This window comes from Limulus polyphemus, unplaced genomic scaffold, assembly GCF_000517525.1.
Source record: "Limulus polyphemus unplaced genomic scaffold, Limulus_polyphemus-2.1.2 Scaffold2317, whole genome shotgun sequence".
NCBI lineage: Eukaryota > Metazoa > Arthropoda > Merostomata > Xiphosura > Limulidae > Limulus > Limulus polyphemus.
Window position 1 is genome coordinate 58,347 of NW_013667927.1, and position 22,481 is coordinate 80,827.

At 36.5% G+C, this 22,481-nt stretch overlaps 1 protein-coding gene across 1 annotated transcript in view; it reads left to right on the top strand.

Annotated features, from left to right (window-relative positions):
* Window positions 1-1,697: 1,697 nt before the first annotated feature.
* LOC106466605 (alkylglycerol monooxygenase-like) overlaps window positions 1,698-22,481 on the top strand; it is a 30,473-nt gene continuing 9,689 nt past the window's right edge. The window contains exons 1-9 of the mRNA XM_022394638.1: window positions 1,698-1,825; window positions 1,954-2,051; window positions 6,284-6,446; window positions 10,600-10,727; window positions 12,780-12,931; window positions 15,693-15,796; window positions 18,119-18,214; window positions 19,505-19,571; window positions 21,612-21,760. Of these exons, the coding sequence (XP_022250346.1) occupies window positions 6,336-6,446; window positions 10,600-10,727; window positions 12,780-12,931; window positions 15,693-15,796; window positions 18,119-18,214; window positions 19,505-19,571; window positions 21,612-21,760 (807 nt within the window). The 5' untranslated portion in view covers window positions 1,698-1,825; window positions 1,954-2,051; window positions 6,284-6,335. The remainder of the gene's footprint in view (window positions 1,826-1,953; window positions 2,052-6,283; window positions 6,447-10,599; window positions 10,728-12,779; window positions 12,932-15,692; window positions 15,797-18,118; window positions 18,215-19,504; window positions 19,572-21,611; window positions 21,761-22,481) is intronic.

The following is a 22,481-nucleotide window of genomic DNA, read 5'->3' on the forward strand; positions in this document are numbered from 1 at the left end:
GCCTAAACAACCTATCAATGATTATCCGTTTATTAATTTAGATATTTGTAAAGGTTATCACTAGGTTGAGAGATCTCTTGTGAATCTCTGATGATGTTTGATAGAGTGACGTCACCTTATGGCACAAGAGTCAGGTAAAGAAGACCTGATGAACATTTGATTTCAGTTCTCTGAAGGATAAGTGATGCCTTTAAAGCAGGGGCTGGGTGTGACTCAATGTCAAGCTGAAGATTGGAATATCCAAAGATCGAGCTGCAATGCTTCGAATATATTCTGCATCAGCTGTAAGCGCGTTATAAAAGTGCCAGTCAATCCTGTTATTTGGTTCAAAGAGCCTGATGAAGCCATTGTGGCGGCGGGTGTTACTGATTAGTTTCATTCTTTCTGATAAGTAATTCAAAATTGGGGACGACTATACTTGAGCCCTAAGGGTCAGTGACCTAGCCTTTTAACCCACGTATGTACACTTTACCGTTCTGGTTCAAAATGCCAACACCTCTTAAAACCATAGTTGCAAGTTTGAGATAGATATTGTTCACTTGAGGCATTGTGGGATATGTTTGAAAATGATTCCTTGCAGTTTTTTGGGAGCTAGTGTCCGTTACATAGGTAAGCGTCCAGAACTAAAAAAATGAAAGGTGTTGAATACGTTTCAAATTGTTTAATCATTTTAATAGGCTTACACCCGTGGCTTTACATCCCATGTATGCATTAAAGCCACAAACTGACATGACTCACAGATCGATGGGGGAAGTTCATAGTACTGAATGGGGACTGTCTTGAGAAGTAATGTATGGTCGTACATTCCATCTGTGCACATTGGTTAGTTGTAATGTAATATTGTTGGAAATGAAATTATATTTCTTTCTGAACACGTTTTATCGATTCGGTATTGAAAAAGTTTATTTTTGCTTTTCTTCTGGTGCTCGCGCAAAGCCGCTCAAGGTCCATCTGCGTTATTTGTCTCTTATTTTGAACTAATTAGACTAGAGGGAGGTAAGTTAGTGAACAGCACCGACCACTAACTGTTGCCTGACCGGAGCGCGACTTTTTGTTTTTATTTTGCAGTAACGGGACTTAAACATTAAACCCGCAGATCTATAGTCCAGAACGCTAACCACTGGGCTACGCTGGACCGTAGATTGAAAGAAAGTAACCCAAAATATGAACTACCTGCCTTTTCTCTACCTATCTCTTGAAAATTAAGAGTCGTCTAGCGCAGATGGTCCTCTAATAGCTTTGCGCGAAATTCAACAAACAATCAAAGTTAATAACATTGAATTTAAATATTATATCGTATGTAATTAAAAGCAACAACTTTAACTTCCTAAGCCAGTTATAGTTATGCGATGAACTTTCAAGGCTTGTTTTGATAGTTGTTAAACACAAAGCTACATAATGGGCCATATTTGCTCTGCCCACCACAGGTATCGAAACACTATTTTTAGCATTGTAAGCTGCAGACTTACTACATTGGGATACTTTGATTCTACTATTCAGTTACAACACATGGCATTTAGCCAACGAGTATGAAAGAAACAAACATTTGTTTATTTGAACGTGACAGGAGTTTAACTAGAAACCAAGGTTGAGCAGGAAAGTTTTATCTTTGCCTTTTGAGCTACGGGGTTTGATAGTGATAGTTCAGGGAACACAATTAAGAGACGAGTGGTTAAAGATGTGGTTATTGGTTGTTTGTTTGTTTAAAAAGACTAATCTCTGTTAGTTATTTTTCAGATGCTAAAAACACAAATTAACAATGGTCAGTTTTATAATACGGAATTCAGAATAAAGACGTGGCGTTCAAATATCAATCGTGTTCACGGTTAGTAGCCTATATATACGCTAATTTAAGTCTAATTATAATTAGTAACTTTTATTATTGTTCTTATTATTACAATTAGATACTGATTACTAAATATTTTACTAATACCCCAATGAATAACCCACCAGCCTTCCATCAAGGAGACCCACGTTCGAATCCCCGCCACTCGCAGTACAGAAAATAATCTTTTTCAAGACTTCCCTGAAGACAGATTAGCAGCCGAAAAGTAAGATAAGAACTAGTTAGTAATTAGCGTATTATAATAATTTTAATGAATGTGTATAGGTCAGTGTTTCTCAATCACAAGTTGCTCGGATAGGCGCTGATGTTTCACAAAAACCAACTTAGAGAATATTCATATATAACTCGCAATGGTTTTTGTTGTTCTTGCATTTTAGTGGTCTGCGACAGTTCAGGGAGGCAGTGAGCCGATCCCTGGTATCGTAAAGGTTTTGTCAATGAATTTCGAGCAAAACTATTCTAGGGCTACCTGCGCCAGCCGTCCCTAAGTTCGAAGTAATAGACGAAAAAACTTTAACAACGAATAGTGGGATTGACCGTCACTTTACAACGCTCTTACGGCAACATGTTTTGATCTTAAGACCCGTAGAATACTGGTCGAGCTCCCTAATCACCAGGCCGAAGAAACTCTGGTACAGGCTATTAGCCATAATAACGATATGAAATTCACATTTCATCTAGCTAGCGAAGGTGTGGTTGCTAAGTTTTGGGGCTTTCTTATGCGATTGTAACTGGTTTTTTTTTGGAGAAGTTTTATGCAGCTAGTAATTAATAATTTTAAGACCAAGTTTTATTTTTTTGTTTGTTTTATTTGCAGTTTCATACTAAACTTGTAACCTTTTATTTTTTGTAGCATTTCACCTAAAGTTCGTTTTGTGTTAAATTTATTTCCACTGCCAGCATCAGCTATATACAGAAGGTATTGAAAGAGGTCAACAATATAAGAAGTTCCTTCTCCAAAATCTTTAAAAGTCCAGGTAATACGCCTTTCAGTGATTTAGCAGAAACAACAACAACAACAAAAAAGCATGTTTCGATACTTGTGGTGGCATATTACAGATAACACTTAGAAGTCTCGTGTCGTATAAGTGATTGCATTTATAAAAAGGGTTGTTTTTAAACACGTTAATACAGTTCAATCGCTCCAGGGATATCGGTTCGTAAAGTTTATTTTCTACCTTCAGCAGTAAAGCAAGGATTTCTATCGTTTTATTCATAGGACATAACTTTGAGATACAAAACAGAATAAACAATACTGGGAAAACAAAGCTAACCGAATGGTGCCTGGTTCACGTTTGTTTGTTGTTAACCACAAAGCTACACAATGGGTTGTTTATTTGCGCTATTCAACTTTTGAAAATTTTCCCTCAGAGCTATATTGCTGATTATAAAATTGGAGTTAACTTTTCCATAATTATCTTGGCTCGTGACAACCCACATCAAAGTAAACTCCACAGCAGCCTACTCCGAACACTTGATTAGTAGGCTTAGCAGGAAGTCTTGGGACTAATGAAGCTAAAAGGTAGGTTTCGATACACCCGTGGTGGGCACAGCACATATAACCAACTGTGTAGCTTTGGGCTTAACAACAAACCAATCCTATAAGTAAAATAGTGTTAACTTAATAATAGGTAAGAAACAAAAATTAACTATACTTTACATAATTGTGTGAAAAAGTTGTGTCTCTTCAGCAGGAAACAGATTTCCACTTATTAACTGTATTTTGAACCAGTTCTTGGTGTTCACACGTGTTTATTTGTTTTTGAATTTCGCTCAAAGCTACACAAGGGCTATCTGCGCTAGCCGTCCCTAATTTAGCAGTGTAAGACTAGAGGGAAGGCAGCTAGTCATCACCACCCACCGCCAACTCTTGGGCTACTCTTTTACCAACGAATAGTGGGATTGACCGTCACTAGTGTTATAAGTCCGCAGACATACCGCTGTGCCACTGGAGAGCGCCAAAAGGAAAGTGGAGTGTTGTATATTACAGAATGGCCCACGCAAATTCCAGATCTCAAAATTATTGAATCATGTTGGAAAGAGAAAAATAAAAATCAACCAAGCTGTAAAGATTCATTATTGTAATTATATGTCAGAGGAGTTTTACGGACATTAGAAGAAAGTCTTCAACCCCGCATTCAAACGGTTTTGAAAGATAATGAAAAGTACGAAATACTAAATAATATATAGACATGGTTTGATAAATTTGTTTACTCTTGTTTGACAGGTATGTTTCATTATCTTCAAAGCGTTTGATATCCTATTAATTCAGAAAACCTCTGAACTACACAAAAAATACATATGACCCAACATGCTCGCCCTTTCAACCGTGGGAGCATTATAATAAAACCGAGATGGGCAGAGCACATATAGCCCATTGTGTTGCTTTGCACTTAAATACAAACAAACAAACAAAATCCTTTTGGCATTGTAAGTACAGTTTGACCGCATTGGCTGTATAATTATGATCATTATCATGCTGGAAAATATAAGCATCAATAGTATCAATATTTGCTCATACCTTGCTGCATCCATTCTGCCATCGATCTTCATCAGACGTCTCACTCCAGTTGTTCAGAAGTAGCTCCAAAACTGAATGGGCTTCGTGGTTGGTTTTAAGTACACATCCTTGTATTTTTCTCAAGCTGTTATCCTTACATTCTGCCTTATTTTCGACTTAAGAATTTAAAATTTAGGACTTGTTATCATTGCCATTGAGTCCATTCTTTATGTCTGTTAGCATATTTTAATACGTTTGCTTCTACGTAAGAAAGGTTTCTTCTTAGCCACTTTGTCCTTTTAATGGATGGATGAAGAAAAGGGCTTCTACCCTTAACGATTCTTCTAGTTTTCATGTTAACTCTTGGCTGGACTTTTTTCCTGTATCTTAAGGACGTAATTTTCAGGTACTGCTCTTCTTGGGGTCGACCACATATTTTCCTATCTGTTATTATCAGAATTCCCTTTCCATCAAATGAATCAATTGCTAAGTTAGTCCTTGGCATTTCAACATATAGCCATTCTTGATAGAAAAATGTAATATTTTACTAATACATCAAAAGGGAATTCAATACGTCAGCAGATTTTTATTGCAATCAAAAATAATAAGCCCAAAACTGCATATCGTGTGTCATTTTCTATACTTTCTAATCAAATATTGCGTACAGTACCATATCTTATTCCTTTCAAAACATAGGACCGAAAGAGCGCACTACAGAGAAAAGGCAGGTTGGCTAATAACGGGAGATTCGACAAGATATTTATTGCGAAATAATTCTATGTTCTCTGACTGGGAAGTCGTGATAAGTAACTAAAGACTAAACACAAGTGTACAATTAAAGGGAACAGTGTACTTAATTTGTCACAAAGAACAGTTTCCTTTACTGGAGAGTTAGTCCTAACTCGGTGATTTTAGGTTCCAAAACTGTAGCCAGATGGTTAGGGCGCTCGACTCGCAATCTGCTGGTCGCGGGTTCGAATCCCCTCCCACCAAACATGCTCGCCCTTTCAGCCTTGGGGGCGTTATAATGTGACGGTGAATCCCACTATTCGTTGGTAAAAGAGTAGCCCAAGAATTGGCGGTGGGTGGTGATGACTAGCTGCCTTCCCTCTAGTCTTACACTGCTAAATTATGGACGGCTAGCGCAGATAGCCCTCGTGTAGCTTTGCGCGAAATCCATAACAAACAAACAAACAATCGTTCCTCGGATCATGATTTCAGTGCTCCATGTTTTTAGATCACTAAGATCAAACATGTTAGACAATCTAGATCTTATATCTATTAAAAGTTGAAATTATCTTCATGTTCAGACGATTCTCGAAAATAATAACAATACACGTTTTTCAGAGAAATATAACATTTAATGTAACAACAGCACAAGCATTTTAGATTTAGTTTAGAACGTTTACTGGCTCACGTTTGCTGTTTTTCGGAGAACACGATTCCAAGCGTTTCTTTGAAAGTTACTCGGTGCATACGCGGGTCGAATAGGAGTTCAGAAAATATGCTAAAACAATGGTTTGTAATTAAGCACAAAGCTACACAATGGGCTGTCTGTGCTCTGCCCACCACGGGTATCGAAATCCGAATTCTAGCGTTGTTGGTCTGCAGACATACCGCTGTGCCACTGGGGGGAGGGCTAAAAACAATGGAATTAATGCAACAGTTTGGGAACAGGCACAAACATATTAATAGTACGTGTCACAGTTTTTAAAATAGGTGGTTTCACTTGCACTATTGACCCCATGTATCTGATCGTTTTACATAAGGTTGAATGTGAAACCGGTTTTACTGCTTTAGCTCATGTTATGCAGATTATTAAGATCCTTGTCGGTACTTATTAGGGTATATTAAAAATCTTGCGCAAGAGAAAATTTTAGTTTTAAAATTTCTATTTAAAGGTTACTTGTTCTTCTAACCATTTTGTTTTTTTATAGATCTGGTAAACTCTTTGAGAGTACATGCACGTACTCTTGGTTGTAAGTCACCATGGAAATTTTTTGGGAAGCCTTCACACAGTTAAGATACATTTTTTACCTTGTAACTCCAAAGGAAACCAGTTTTAAGAAAATTGAAGATGTTCCTGATTATGCAATGACGGTAATACGGTTTGTAGAAACGTAATATTATTTTACAAAAAATAAATACTTATAAATATATAGTATAAATTCTTTCTGTAAAAGTTTTTTCGGCCTTTGATTTCCATATAGCTAAGCATGAATTTCGATTATAGCCTTTTGGCGTAAACTGTTGAAGTATTATAATATAATCAATTATTGAAAATAATAGTTTTTAAACATATTTTTATTTAAAACAAGTTTTATTGATTTCTATAAATTAATATGTTTTAGTCCCTGAGGAATATTCAACAAAGGCACGTGTTTTCTTAACCTTGACACAACTGTTTATTACCAGGATTGTTATCTCCTTCAGGTTGTCTATTTTATATAATAAAACTACATTTACTTACCTATACATAATTTAGTCCCGGAGAAATATTTAACAAAGGCACGTGTTTTCTTAACCCTGACACAATTTTTTACTACCAGGATTGTCATCTCCTTCAGGTTGTGTATTTTATGTAATAAAACTAAGTTTACCTACCTATACATATTGTTACGTCTCTGGTCGTTAGTTAACTTCCCGTATAATTTCTTTCCGATAAAACTTTAGCGACACGAGTCCTTTCTTAAATAAAACTAGTTTATTCTTTCTCAATACAACTTTGAAATTCACTTAATTTCAACTATCACACTATAAGTTAAACAAATGCTATAATTCACAACGAACGACACACGCGCTCGACCCAACAATACGTCTCTATCTCTGTCTGCAGTTCAATTACATTCCATTGTTGCCGTCACTTCTTGGCGGTCTTATATATATATACAAGAATACCGCATATCTAGTAACCTCTCAAGACTTCAGGAAGGGACATGAACATTCTAGGAGAGCATGACGTGTTACTAGAGTCACGTAACCTCCGCTGACGTAACAATATTTTAACTTATATTCATATTATACATAAATCTAAACACGCAACTATCAAGCACTCGTGCCTGTAGGCGTAATAAACAATAAAAATCTTATTGGGGCTACAATCGAAAGCGTGCGTGGTGGGGGTGAGGCTTGTTTGCTGAGGGTTTTAATAAAACCTTCTTTCTTTCTTTCAGTGCGAATCAGAATCAGGCCATCTATGTCCCTGCCTACATCTAGCATATATGTAGTAGTCGCAGTTGAAGTAACTGGAAAGCATATGGCTTTCATAATTATGCTAGAATGTATCTGCAGTAAGGTATATTCAGTTATGATTCCTTTTCATGTTGGTATTATGCATGTAGCTAAAGACACCCTTTTAAACCGGATGGCTAAAGATCCTATCTATATGCTAATAATTATTCTGAGGTAAAGGTTACATACAGCAACTGCTGTCTAATATAAGCTTATACCAGTTCGACCTTGTGTCTTTGTCTACTCCCCTGGGTAGAACAATCCCATCTCAAGGGTAGGGGAGGAGGATAATATACTCGTTTAAATTAATATGAGTTGGGGTGTTCTCTTCTTTGAATATGTCATTTGAAATAGTCGTTGACGTAGGTAATACATGGCCAGTGGCGTAAATACAAAATATGACCCCTCTCGCATAAAAAGTAATTGGGCCCCCTACATTATCCTATAATTGTAGTTACGATTCTGATTGATTACGGCCCACTTTTGGCTCGGTGCTGCCCCCCTCCATTACCCCGCAATTGAGTGGGCATACTTACGACACTGCATATGGCTTATGGGATACCGCACACAACTTTGTGTGACTTGAAAGTACCGTATAACATTATTCTTTCCTGTGCAGATGTTTAGAAAGTCACTTTCTCCCAGCAATCAGCTATAATTACAACAGAAAGTCAAACTTAGCGAGTTTTGTGTTAAGCCTTACATGTTCTTGTGAATGAATATTTGTTTAATATGTTCCCTTATATATATGAGCTTGTTTTTCTTTAGCTGTTCGTGCTCCATTCTGAAGAAGAGATTTATATTTACATATTTAGTCCAAATGACACATTATTGTGATAAGAGTTTCTAGCAGGTTGTACGTTTTTCTGCCCTTAAACTTTACTTGAATTCTAATGCGCCAATACGCTTAATAATTGGAATCGTATTGAACTTTTAGATGACATAACCATCCAGCAGCGTTCCGTCCCTTCAATCTACAAAAGTGAGATGGTGATCTTGCTAACGTTTAACTAATTGAGGTTTTTACATGCAAAGCTAATACTGTTAGAATATTTCAATTTGCAATACAAATTCAGGCGAAATGTGTAGATTGCAAAGTGAAGTTATAAAGTGAGGAATATAGTGGGATATTTATCAAATCGTAATTTGTATAGTTTGTGTGTGTATGTGTGATGCTGTTTTCCTTTGTAAGACTGTTATTACTCCGTGTGCTCCAAACTCACTTACTCTTGATCATATCTGAATGTAGTTTTCCTTTGTAAGACTGTTATTACTCTGTGTACTCCAAACTCAATTACTCTTGATCATATCTGAATGTAGTTTTCCTTTGTAAGACTGTTATTACTCTGTGTACTCCAAACTCAATTACTCTTGATCATATCTGAATGTAGTTTTCCTTCGTAAGACTTTTATTACTCCGTGTGCTCCAAACTCGCTTATTCTTGATCATTTCTTAAAGCCACACACCTACTAAGCTCTCTACTGTATAAGTAAACATTAAATTAACTTGATGTTCTGTTGTCTTTTTTTATAGAATACGTTTATAAAGTATAGTATAAAACAAAGATTATTTAACACAATTTTTTTCTCTCTAAAAATCTATGTTTTATTATAAATCTTGCTAACCCCCATATGAGGTTATGCAATGTTATAGACCTTCGTAACACACGTGACATCTTTCTGTGAATGCATGTACAGACTGTACAGTGTTCTGCTTTACTCACATGGCACCCCCAAAATAGTTGTATAGACCGAAATTCCCCACGCAAGTGGTATAATTATTAGACATCTGCATTGTAGAACTCAAAAAAGAGGATAAAATATGCTGTGAGAGGTGATACAAGGAATAATTTCCCTTTTTTTCGTTGTAGGCAAAGTAAGAATTGGTTTACCAGAGATCTTGAACTTTCTATTGGGCGTGGTAAGTATTCTCAGGAACATCAGGTCATTGATAGTTGTTCAGCATGTGTCTTCCTACTCACAACAAAGCCTTGCAGACATCGCCAGTTCCCAGAACAAGAGACAATGTACAGTGTAGAAAGCAGAGGGCGGACAAGATATTAGACAGACCTGTATGGTTTTGGAGACTGTTTTGTTCTGAGATGAGTCCCACTTCTGACAATGCAATTCCAATAGGCACATTTGATTATGGAGGAGCACTGGATATGTATTGCGGAATGACTGTCTAAAGGCAACGGTTAAAAAAAATGGTGGTTGCAACTTTATCGTCTCGGATGTGATTTGGCACAGTGGGAAGACCCGATTGATGTTCATCTCAATTCCAAAGTTACAATGCTATCCTTCAGAATCATCTTATACCATTATTCCATCAAAGGATTGTGTAGTTCGCATCACACCATCTACAGAAAGACTACATCACTTGTCATACATCTAGAATCAGCCCTATTTTTAAGAGATAAAACGGGCTGCAGATTCTTCCCTGAGCACCTCCGAGTCCCAACATGAACCCTGTAGAACATGACTACATCACTTGTCATACATCTAGAATCAGCTCTATTTTTAAGAGATAAAACGGGCTGCAGATTCTTCCCTGAGCACCTCCGAGTCCCAACATGAACCCTGTAGAACATGACTACATCACATGTCATACATTCAGAATCAGCTCTATTTTGAAGAGATAAAACGGGCTGCAGATTCTTCCCTGAGCACCTCCGAGTCCCAACATGAACCCTGTACAACATGTGAAAGCCTTAATCACTGCTCGTCAATGTGAATGAACAGTAGTCAAAGCTCAATGAACTATGGCAAAATCTGGACCATAGTGTAACACAGAATTTCGTTAATTCTAAGCGACCAGATACTGGTGTGTTTTTTTTCCTGCTCAGTGTAGTGCTTGTGCTATGTTGAAATTTGGTACAATACGCGTTACCTCTGTTTCAAAGTTGTTCATGTTAATATGGTAGGCCACTGTATATGAAATACGATTATCTAATTTTTCAATATTTTAAATTCATTTTGAAGGTTAACGAATTGATATTTATTTACTTTCTTCTAATTACAGGCTTTGCCTATGATGGTGGTCCTAATGCTAATTGAACAGATAATTCTTTTATACAAAGGTCACAAATTCGCCCGTGTGAACGACACCATTTTATCCATTACCACTGGAATGCTTTTACAACTTTCCAGGTAAAATTCAAATTTATTGTTTAAAAACTCACGTGTACCAATATTTTTACAAGTTGAAAAAAAAAAAGGTTTGACCAGGACCAAGCATTTAGCTACACGTCCTAATCAATATATTAGTTATCCCCAAGGTGAAAGTTCAAACACAAATTTATGACACCATTCACAGACACCATCTCATGTATATATGAGTTTTTGGACTTCTCAAACAGAACCTCGGAAAATGTTTTATACGTATATCTGATGGACTTTTGAAAGCACGTGCAGAGGAGAGGGGGGAGGCAACATTGGCCTTACGGTATTGCATAAAAGTCTCTTGCAATAGAAACTGCGCTCATAGCAACCGGCCGTCACATGAAACACCATCTGTGGCAAAAGAAGGAGTTGTATGGCCTAAACTTTCATCTTTGTGTGATTAACACAAATAGTTAACACCGCTTTGTAAGTATTCATTTTGAAAGAAGAATCTGTCTTCCTGTTTGATTTTGCTTTCAATTGTTTAATTAAAGCACAGGTAGTTTTAAAAAATACTGAATGAAAATCGAATATTTGAAATCACAATCCAAATAGACACCTAATCACACTAAGTATAAGTTAAAGAAAGATCACAAGCATTCTTGAAATAAATTTTCTTCTCATAGGGGCATGGCATGACCAGGAGGTTAGGGCGCTTGACTCGCAGTCTGATGGTTGAGGGTTCGAATCCCCGTCCCAACAAACATGCTCGCCCTTTCAGCTGTGGGAGCGTTATAATGTTACGGTCAACCCCACTATTCGTTGGTAAAAGAGTATCCTAAGAGTTGGCGGTGGATGGTGATGACTAACTGCCTTCCCTCTAGTTTTTCACTGCTAAATTAGGGACGTGTAGCTTTGCGCGAAATTCAAAACAAACCAAAAACACAAACCAATCTTCCCAGAGGTTTTTATAGAAGCCCACCAATCTTCAAATAACATCAGCACAAGCTGATTCAGAAATTACCAGAAAAAGTAGTGGAAGAAAAATAGTGATTTTTGTCTCATTATAAATGTTATTGTTATTTAATCATGAAGCTACACAATGGGCTATCTGTGTTTTGCTCACCACTAGTAACGAAACCCGATTTTTAGCGTTGCAAGGCTGCTGACTTTCCGCTAATCCACTGGGAGGCCAAAATAATTGAAATTCAAACATGTGCAAAAATCGGTGAATATAACACGTATTTTCGTCCCATCTAGACATCTGGTGTTGAAACAGAGAAATGTAATAAGTATCATCGATATCTGTCCCATAAAGGACCATCACTCCCCCCATGTTTATAACACTAAAATTGAGTTTCGATACCCGCGTTGAGGAGAGAACAGATAGCTCATTGTGTAGCTTTGTGCAATACAAGCAAACCATTAAATGAAGCATGCTAACTGTGAAGCTGTTGGTTTTTTATACTACTTTACTCATCAATTTAGTTAGTTATGGATTTCGCGCAAAGCTACACGAGGGCTATCTGCGCTAGCCGTCCCTAATTTAGCAGTGTAAGACTAGAGGGAAGGCAGCTAGTCATCACCACCCACCGCCAACTCTTGGGCTACTCTTTTACCAACGAATAATGGGATTCACCGTCATATTATAACGCCCCCACGGCTGAAAGGCCGAGCATATTTAGTGTGATGGGGATTCGAACCCGCGACCCGCAGATTGCGAGTCGAGCGCCCTAACCACCTGACCATGCCGGGCCTTACTCATCAAAGAAAGAATATTATGTTCCATGAGCGGGAAAAAGAGGGAGTCGAAAACATTCCTGATACACATTAATGTAAACAAAACAAGTACAATTAAAATAGAATAACAGATAAACTACTCAGATCTTTTATTTTGTTCCGACGAAGATCTCTTGGCTGCAGGTTGACCAAAGTTTAATTCATTTTAAAGTTGTTTTAAAAAAATTAGTGTTTCAGATATATCCATGCTGCACTAATTTGTTTTTTAAACTTAAATTCAACAGTGAATCTGATGTTACTGGAAGAAAGCAATAAGTTAATAAATATTTTGATCTGTTATTTTTCTCTCATAAAATTCAGAATCCCATGTCGCAGTGTAGAGCTTGTGATATACTGCTGGATATACAAGAATTTCAGATTATTGACGTTACCATGGGACAGTGTTTGGACATGGCTGGCAGCCTTTTTGATAGCTGACTTTTGTTATTGGTTGACACACCGACTATCACATGGTGAGGTTGTTTGTTCTTGCAACGCATAACTATCATAAGCAAAGTGAATCAGCTAACCCTTAGTAAGAATGGGTGATCGTGCCCCAGCTTACTCATGGTAACACTAGAGGTGTAAAGTAAGCCTGCTTGGATTGAACACCAACAAGGTTAATGTGATATAAACGTATTGCACGTGTAGATCATGTACCGTTATTCATTTGTTCAAACTAGGCTCTATAGATATTGTTAGGTAGGTTGTGTATCAGTGAACATAGATGAGGGCTAGGTTGATAGGTGCTGTTAAGGTTGATAGGTAACGTATCAGCCAAGACACACAAGAACTAGCTGTGTCATGGCAGTTCTTATAGAACACGCACAGTTTTTCACGTTACGTAAAAGAAGAACTAACTTTGACATGACAATACTTGTAGAACACACATAGGTTATCACGTTAAGTCAGAGAAAACTAGCTGTGGCATGACAATACTTGTAGAACACGCATAGGTTATCGCGTCACATCAGAGAAGAACTGGCTGTGACATGACAATTCTTGTAGAACACGCATAGGTTATCACGTTAAGTCAGAGAAAACTAGCTGTGGCATGACAATACTTGTAGACCATGTACAGGTTATCACGTTAAGTCAGAGAAAACTAGCTGTGGCATGACAATACTTGTAGAACACGCATAGGTTATCACGTCACATCAGAGAAGAACTGGCTGTGACATGACAATACTTGTAGAACATGTACAGGTTATCGCGTCACATCAGAGAAGAACTGGCTGTGACATGACAATACTTGTAGAACTTGTACAGGTAATCGCGTTACAGCAGAGAAGAACTGGCTGTGACATGACAATACTTGTAGAACGTGTACAGGTAATCGCGTTACATCAGAGAAGAACTGGCTGTGACATGACAATACTTGTAGAACGTGTACAGGTAATCGCTTTACATCAGAGAAGAACTGGCTGCGACATGACAATACTTGTAGAACGTGTACAGGTAATCGCGTTACATCAGAGAAGAACTGGCTGTGACATGACAGTTCCTGTACCAATACGGGAGTTATCATGTTATGTATTCAGTCAGATAACTCATACTCACATAAGTTGAGTGATATAATGGCAGTCACATGTTAATTTTTGTGTGGCGATTACCAAGATGTCCCTCTTTTACCAACTCAAATACAATTTAAGTTCAAATTTTCTTCCAAACCAAAATAAAAAAAACAAAAAACTATTGCGTAAAAACATTCTGAAACTTAAGATATCAGATTATCTATTGAATTCTCTAGAAATGTCCAAAAAGATCTAGAAACAACGTTATTTTAAAACTATCTCCAATTTGTAATATTCTTTACCTTTGTGTCTTCTTTTTTGACGGAATACTCCATTCCAAATACCGCATGTTCATGTTATATAAACACACATATATATACATATAATTAAAAAAAAATAGGAAAAAAGAAAACGTTTACATCATGTAAGGTTTTATATATATATAACATGAACATATGGGTATTGGGAAAAGGTCTTTGGTTCTGAACAGATTCTCAGGGAGGATTTGAAAACCATTTATAGTTTAACCTGTGGGACAAGTTATGATTTTAATATAAAGTGGTATGTGCACGTTTATGATTGTGCTTCGTATAGGAAATCAGTCACGTTACTTAATTAAACAGCTGTTTAAAGCCGGGCCTTAGAGAAAAGGGGGCTACTCCAAGCCGGGCCTTGGAGAAAAAGGGGGCGACTCCAACTGATTCTGATTTTTTCAATTGTATCCATGAATTTCCCAATTACCACGACGGTGGTATTTCTGCACAACTTATTAACACACTCCCATTTTTTTAATATACACGTGCTGCTCAAAGGGCAGGATTGAGAGTTTAGATTTACTCGAAGTTACCAATGGTTATCACTTGGCGTTTAGTTCTAATGTCGTTTTTATAATAAACGCTTTAATTCACGATCATAAAAATCATAATATTTCTTCCTTTTTTCTATCCAATTATCGACCCCTCACCTTCCAAGATTTGAGTTATTCATTGGAATATATTTTCCCTTGATATCTATATTAGTATACGTAAATGAATAATTACAAACGTTCAAACACATGGCCAGGTGGTTAGGGAACTCGACTCGCAATCTGCGGGTCGAGGGTTCGAATCCCCGTCCCACTAAACATACTCGCCCTTTCAGTCGTGGGGGCGTTATAATGTGTCGATCAATCCCACTATTCGTTGGTAAAAGAGTATTCCAAGAGTTTGCGGTGGGTGGTGATGACTATCTGCCTCCGCTCTAGTCTTACACTGCTAAATTAGGGACGGCTAGCGCATATTGCCCTCGTGTAGCTTTGCGCGAAGTTAAAAAAAGCAAAAAACAAAACCTTTTCTCCGAACAGATTTTTGACCCTGTCTTTACTTCTCTTTTTGTGTTCTTCTTGAACATTCCAATATTTATATCCAAAATTTCTTATGTAAATGTCTTCTACCCACTCAAAACTTACACTTTTGATTCAGAATCAGAGTAATAATAAGTCAAACTGGTGCACGAAAGTTTCGAAATCTGAATGTTCTAAGTATTTACATTTTTCTAATATTTATTTTATTCAGATACTATATTACAAGACAGTTTCTATTCATATCTAGTGTTTCGTTCTGAATATATATATATATTAAACATTTAATAAATGTTTACTATTTCGTTTTAGATTTTTATATAAAATTTTTAAAAAAAGTGTTACGGGATGTTAATAATGACCCTTTTCACTATCAACCAGAGGTGAATATTTTTTGGATGTTTCACCAAATTCATCACACATCTGAGGAGTTGAATACCACCACTTCTCTTCGTATCAGCTTCCTTCTTCCCTTCTTAGCTTGGGTAAGTAAATAGCTAAGAGTATTAACTACTATCATTTGGGATTAAGTAGTTTATGGAGCTGTACTTGAAACAATAGCGACAAGAGTATTTCGTAAGGTGAACAATCTCTTGTACTCTCATCATTTAATATTTCTTTAAATCATTCCTTTACCTTTCAGTGGTACAGCGGTATGTCTGCGGACTTACAATGCTAGAAACCGGGTTTCGATACCCGTGTTGGGCAGAGCACAGATAGCCCTTTGTGTAGCTTTGTGCTTAACTCGGCCCGGCATGGTCAGGTGGTTAGTGCGTTTGGCTCTCAATCTGAGGGTCGCGGGTTCGAATCCCCGTCCCACCAAATATACTCGCCTTTTCAGCCGTGGGGACGTTATTATATGACGGTCAATCCCATTATTCATTGGTAAAAGAGTAGCCCAAGAGTTGGCGGTGGGTGGTGATGACTAGCTGCCTTCCTTCTAGTCTTACACTGCTAAATTAGGGACGGTTAGCGCAGATAGCCCTCGTGTAGCTTTGAGCGAAATTCAAAACAAACAATTGTGCTTAACTACAAACAAACTTATTGACTATTCTGTTTTACCACTCCCCCTATCTTTTCACCCTTGTACTTCCCCTTAACTCATTATACTTATAATCTGTCAGCCGGTTAATCAAGAGCTGAGCGTAGCCCAGTGGTTAACGTGCTGGATTCTGTATATGAGGTTTTGTGGTTCGCTCACAAAACAAAAACAACCAATTCGTGCTTCGCACACTGGGCTATAACAGTAACGGTCATATCCTATTATTCGGTCTGACGATGGTAGCCCAAGAACTATCGGTGGCTGGTTGACTAGCTGCCTTCCATTTAGTCTAACGATTCAAAAATAAGGCCCAATTAGCGTAGGTAACACTCGAAGAACTTTGCATGAAACTCAACAAAATAACTACAACAACAAACAGTGATCAAAACATTCGCTTATATTTATCTTAATAATCAAAATGTTTTCCCAACATCTTTACTTCCTCAAGCTCATTAACTTGTGCCGGTGGTCGAGTTTAGTTACCTATAAAACATCTACTTTACGAAATCGTAGCTTTGAATTCCTCTGGGTTTCATTTTCCAGTTTTCAAAGTCATTTCTAAAACAACATGGCAGTCTGCCATTATTAACATTTCTTTAGTTATAAATCTATTACTTACAGCATGTTTAATTTATTATAACATTATTTATTATTGTTTTCAATATTAAACTGTAAGTGTACTTATTATGTATTGGATACAATTTTCTTTATCCTTGTGATAATTAGTCTTACTTATATACACCCTTTGGAACTACTTGTGGTCTTACTTCTATACACCCATTGGAACTACTTGTGGTCTTACTTCTATACACCCTTTGGAACTACTTGTGGTCTTACTTCTATACACCCTTTGGAACTACTTGTGGTCTTACTTCTATACACCCATTGGAACTACTTGTGTTCTTATTTCTATACACCCTTTGGAGCTACTTGTGGTCTTACTTCTATACACCATTGGAACTACTTGTGGTCTTACTTCTATACACCCTTTGGAACTACTTGTGGTCTTACTTCTATACACCCATTGGAACTACTTGTGGTCTTACTTCTATACACCCTTTGGAACTACTTGTGGTCTTACTTCTATACACCCATTGGAACTACTTGTGGTCTTACTTCTATACACCCTTTTGGAACTACTTGTGGTCTTACTTCTGTAGACTCTTTGGAACTACTTGTTTGAACTGTAAAGTGAGACATCTATCGGTGCCTATAAAAACTGAACTGACACCTGTTTAGCTTTACATTATTTACGCTTCATTTATGCTTTACTTTCTTGGCGGCTGCAAAACCGGATTCAACATATGTATCAAACAATCCAAGGTCTTATGAGATTTGGTGTCTTTGTTTTATAAGTGAAACTGGTTGAAATTCTACGGTTGTGTTTCCAATCGCTCGAAATAAATGCAATAGTACTTACTATTCGTGATCAGTTTATTATACAACTCAAATGTTGTATTTTTTAAGGGTTGAGGAGGAACAATAACATGTAACTAATGCTAGAAAGATTAGGTGCAATTTATAATATTGACTCGTTTTGCATTTCATAGCTTGTTATTGTTAAAAAAATAATATTTTTATGGGGGCATAACAGATTTAATATATCATGTTGAATAACTATTGATGCTGCGTTTTAAGTAAAGCAGATACCATTTTTGTTATAAGCATATTTCTTTGTTTAATTCAATTATAGCCTGTAAATGGAAAAATGAAATGTGAACACATCCGTAATGCAATATTTTTTCTCTCTCTTTTTTTTTTACAGTTTGGCTATATACCCATGGCAATATTCATACCACCTTCCCAGTTTTTCGCACATTATCAGTTGAACCTTCTTTACCAGTTTTGGATTCACACAGAGGTAGTTAAATCAATATGCTCTGTTAAGTATAACATAAGTTTTTACAGAATTCTAGTTTATATGTTTTTTCTATAAGTGAATGATGACACGAAGTTTTGACTGGCTTTAATGTATATAGTTATGAAGAACACATTTTAACTTGAGTGTATATAGAATTCTTTCACAACATAAACAGCTGAATTAAGAATTGCTTAGAAATATTAGTTCATTCTTATAACGTGCTTGTTTCATTTGTTGAAGAGTGTCTTAAGATGTAGTCGTATGTAGAGCCGTCGAATAAGTCTTCAGAATGCTCAAACTACAATTTCAAGTAAAAGCAAACCCTAACTATATAGAAAGCGGAGTTCTACACTAAATTAAAACTGTAACAAAACGTTAATAAACAACAACATACGTTAAAGTTAAGTAAAACGCTATAAGTGTTAAATTCGATGACGAGGAACCCACTTTGAGACTGATAATGCTTGGAGACGGCTTGAATATATCTGTGTCAGTGTAAACTACTTGTACCTGATCATGACAAAACCTTGTCGAAACGTTCTACATTTGCTGTTATGTTAAACTTATATTAACGTTTTACTTCATTACTCATTCAAGCCGTCTCCAAGCATTATCAGCTATAAATGTTAGTCAAAGATGAAAATCAAATATCGTTTCTAAAGTTACTCTTACAGGGGCAAGTTTGGTTTTAAATACAAAATTTGTGAGCACCAAAAAAAGCCAGGTTTCCTCACTAGCATCTGATTCTCGGACAGAGAAGACAGCTTTCTATATCTGGACGGCACGTGCAACTTTTCCTGCAAGAAACTCGGTTAATTGTCAGTTAATGAACTCGTATCTTGTATGGTATGCACCAAAACAAGGAGAGTTTAAGGGCCTACTTGAGCGACTCTTTGCGTCTAAACTAGAAATTCTGAAAAACATGATAATTTCGATAAAAATTACATTTTAAGTAATAATTAAGGGGGTTTAAAACACATGGTACTGTTCTGTACCACAGTATTGGCATGCTAGTCTGAAGTAAGTTAAGAATATCCACACTGCTTCCAGTAGAGATATATAAGTATATGGATATTGATTGGTATGCTAATCGGACAGTGGATTGGGAATATATATATATATATATGGAGCTTTCAGTAGCAATATAGATATGGGTATTAGTATATACACTATAGCACAGTATTTATATATTTTGGGTTAATAGACTACAGCAGAACTAATTCTAATATAATAGTTTTTCTGCCTTGTGAAAACACATTACCTTATTTTCCGTTGTATCTCTTCCTAAAGGCAATAGGGAAGCTTGGACCTTTGGAATACATCTTAAATACACCCAGTCACCATCGAGTTCATCACGGTATGATTCTTTGGAACTTACTGTCTTTTTCTTTCTTTCTTCTGTACTGGTTGTCCATTCATTACAATGTAATATCTCGGTGTATGATGAATAGGTAACTAAAATAGTAAATTTTAGAGAGTGTAACAATGTATATAAACAATAAATAAACTTAATATTCCGAGAATTGTTTAATTTCGAAGTCTAAGTTCAAGGGAGGCCTAGTTCAATCTACACTTTGATCAACGGGTTATACTAGTTTTGGAGAATTCCACTCCTCATCGGTAGCCCTGAACACAAGTTAACCAAAGAGGTATAAGCTGGACCTACATCATAGTGAAAAGTATTAAACATACTGTTGGTGTGAGCGTGTATAGGTTTTTCTCATAGTGACTACAAAGCACGTTCACACCAGCAGTATATTTAATATATATAAACATTTAGCTACTAAGTCTAATAATTTTCATCAAATTGCTAAGTAGATATCACTAATTTCACAACTATATTATTATTCTCTCCCCCCACCAATCATTCAGCTGTTAGTCTCTAGATTTATAAAGCTCAAAATCGGGTTTTGATGCCTGTGGTGGAAACAACACAAATAGCCCATTGTGTAGCTTTGTGCTTAATCATAAACAAACATTTTTTGTTTCAAATTTTCTTATCTCCTGTGTAGCTTCAAGGAACAAACATCATTTCATACTTTTATCACGAACCCCCATACCTTCCAAACAGTAAAACATGTAGTTTAACATTATTTGTTACAGACAGACAAACCTCTGAAGAAAAGCTTGAATCGCAAAAAAAAAAGAAAAAAGGGAATGCTAACTAAATTAATCCTAGTATACCCACCCTTGCCGTATGGGTCTAACGTTCATGAAATACAAAAATATAATAGTAGATATTATTAAAAGGTGAATTGAATTTTGTAGTTTAATATCTTTATTCCTGTCCCCCGGTGGTTTAGTGGTAAGTTTTAGGGCTTATAACGTTAAAAGTTGAGTTTCGATACTCGTGGTGGGCACGTCACAGATCGTCCATTGTGTAGTCCTGTGCTTAATAACAAGCAAACAATCTTCACCCCTGGGGATTTAAGCTGTTATATCGCTTGAGGAAGCTTTACTGATATTGAGGAGAAGTGGAGATATAGGAGTTTAAGGAAACGCGTGAGTACTGTAGAAGAGTCTAATTACAAGACAAAATGGACCACATCAATCCCACATTGGCTATTGGAGCACAAAAAGTGGGCTGCTTATTTCAAATAAGAACGTGTTAACAAAAAAGAAAATATTGCGGAAATAATCAGGGACGCCGCTAGCTGGGCAAAGGGGACATTTACCCACTAGTAGTCGCCAAAGGGCCCCCAAGTTCTCGTCAAAACCACAAACCACTGGAATTCCAAGCAAACATCACGTTTCCTTTTGATAAATCTGTCAATAAACGAAGATAATTTTACAAAAGTTCTCGCATACGTCAATAAATCAATAGACCTGGTACCCCAAGATGACCCATATTCGTTATTTTTTTTCAATGCCTTTAAGTACGAGGGGTAGTCCCGTCTTGTAAATTCTAAATTCCCTATATAAATACATATTTATCACCTAAACATATGAATATGTTGCTTCGGAAAAGGATGTTACACATACTCCCTTAAAAAAGTCAGTTTGTGGTGGCATCACATTACTTTCGTTATGCCGAAAAATGTCAAAACATAGTTATGATACATTCCGTTTCACCGCGTTTTGATATAACTTACTCAATCCCCTGTACAATGTGCAAGAAGTTCTAGTAATTTCTATTAATTTGAAGCTCGTCTCTGATACATTTTACTTTTACCTGGAAGGATTTGACATATATATATATCTGTCATGACTGAATACGTGTTGAATATGTATATGACATGAGAAATATGAATCGAAACCTACCTTTATTTTACTGTCTTCTCAAATGTGCAAAAGAAAAAACAAAAAAGAAGAGAGTCTGAAACCGCTCTTATTGAGTTATTTGAGATGTTATGGGTTAACTCATAACTTTATAAGTAATGGTTCTCTGCCTTTGCAGGGAGAAACCGTCGGTGTATTGACAAAAACTATGCAGGAGTGTTGATCATCTGGGATCGTTTGTTTGGCACATTTGAGGCTGAAGGAAAAGAAAAAATCTATTACGGACTTGTTCACCCTGTCAAGGCAATGAATGTCTTGTGGTTGAATGTAAGACAAAGCTAGAAAATAACATATACGGCCATTTATGATAAGTTTCAACTATGTTAAGATAATCTTCTTTATGAGTTTAATATTATATTTCCTTTGAAAGTCCAATACACACTGAATTCACACTATTCTACATGAAATATGTTTATACTCTGTTGTTACGTTTTGTTGTATGTTTACTCTGAGAATCCTATACACACTGAATCCACACTATTCTACATGAAATATTTTACACTCTTTTATTACGTTTTATTGTATGTTTACTCTGAGAATCCTGTACACACTGAATCCACACTATTCTACATGAAATATGTTTACATTCTTTTGTTACGTTTTGTTGTATGTTTACTCTGAGAATCCTATGCACACTGTGTTCACACTATTCCCCATGAATTATGTTTAGACACTTTTTCTAATTTTGTACTGTATGTTTACTCTGAGAATCCTAAACACACTGTGTTCACACTATTCCCCATGAATTACGTTTAGACACTTTTGCTAATTTTGTATTGTATGTTTATTCTGAGAATCCTATACACACTGTATTCACACTATTCCCCATGAATTATGTTTAGACACTTTTTCTAATTTTGTATTGTATGTTTACTCTGAGAATCCTAAGCACACTGTGTTCATACTATTCCCCATGAATTATGTTTAGACACTTTTGCTAAGTTTTTATTGTATGTTTATTCTGAAGTTCCTATACACACTGTATTCA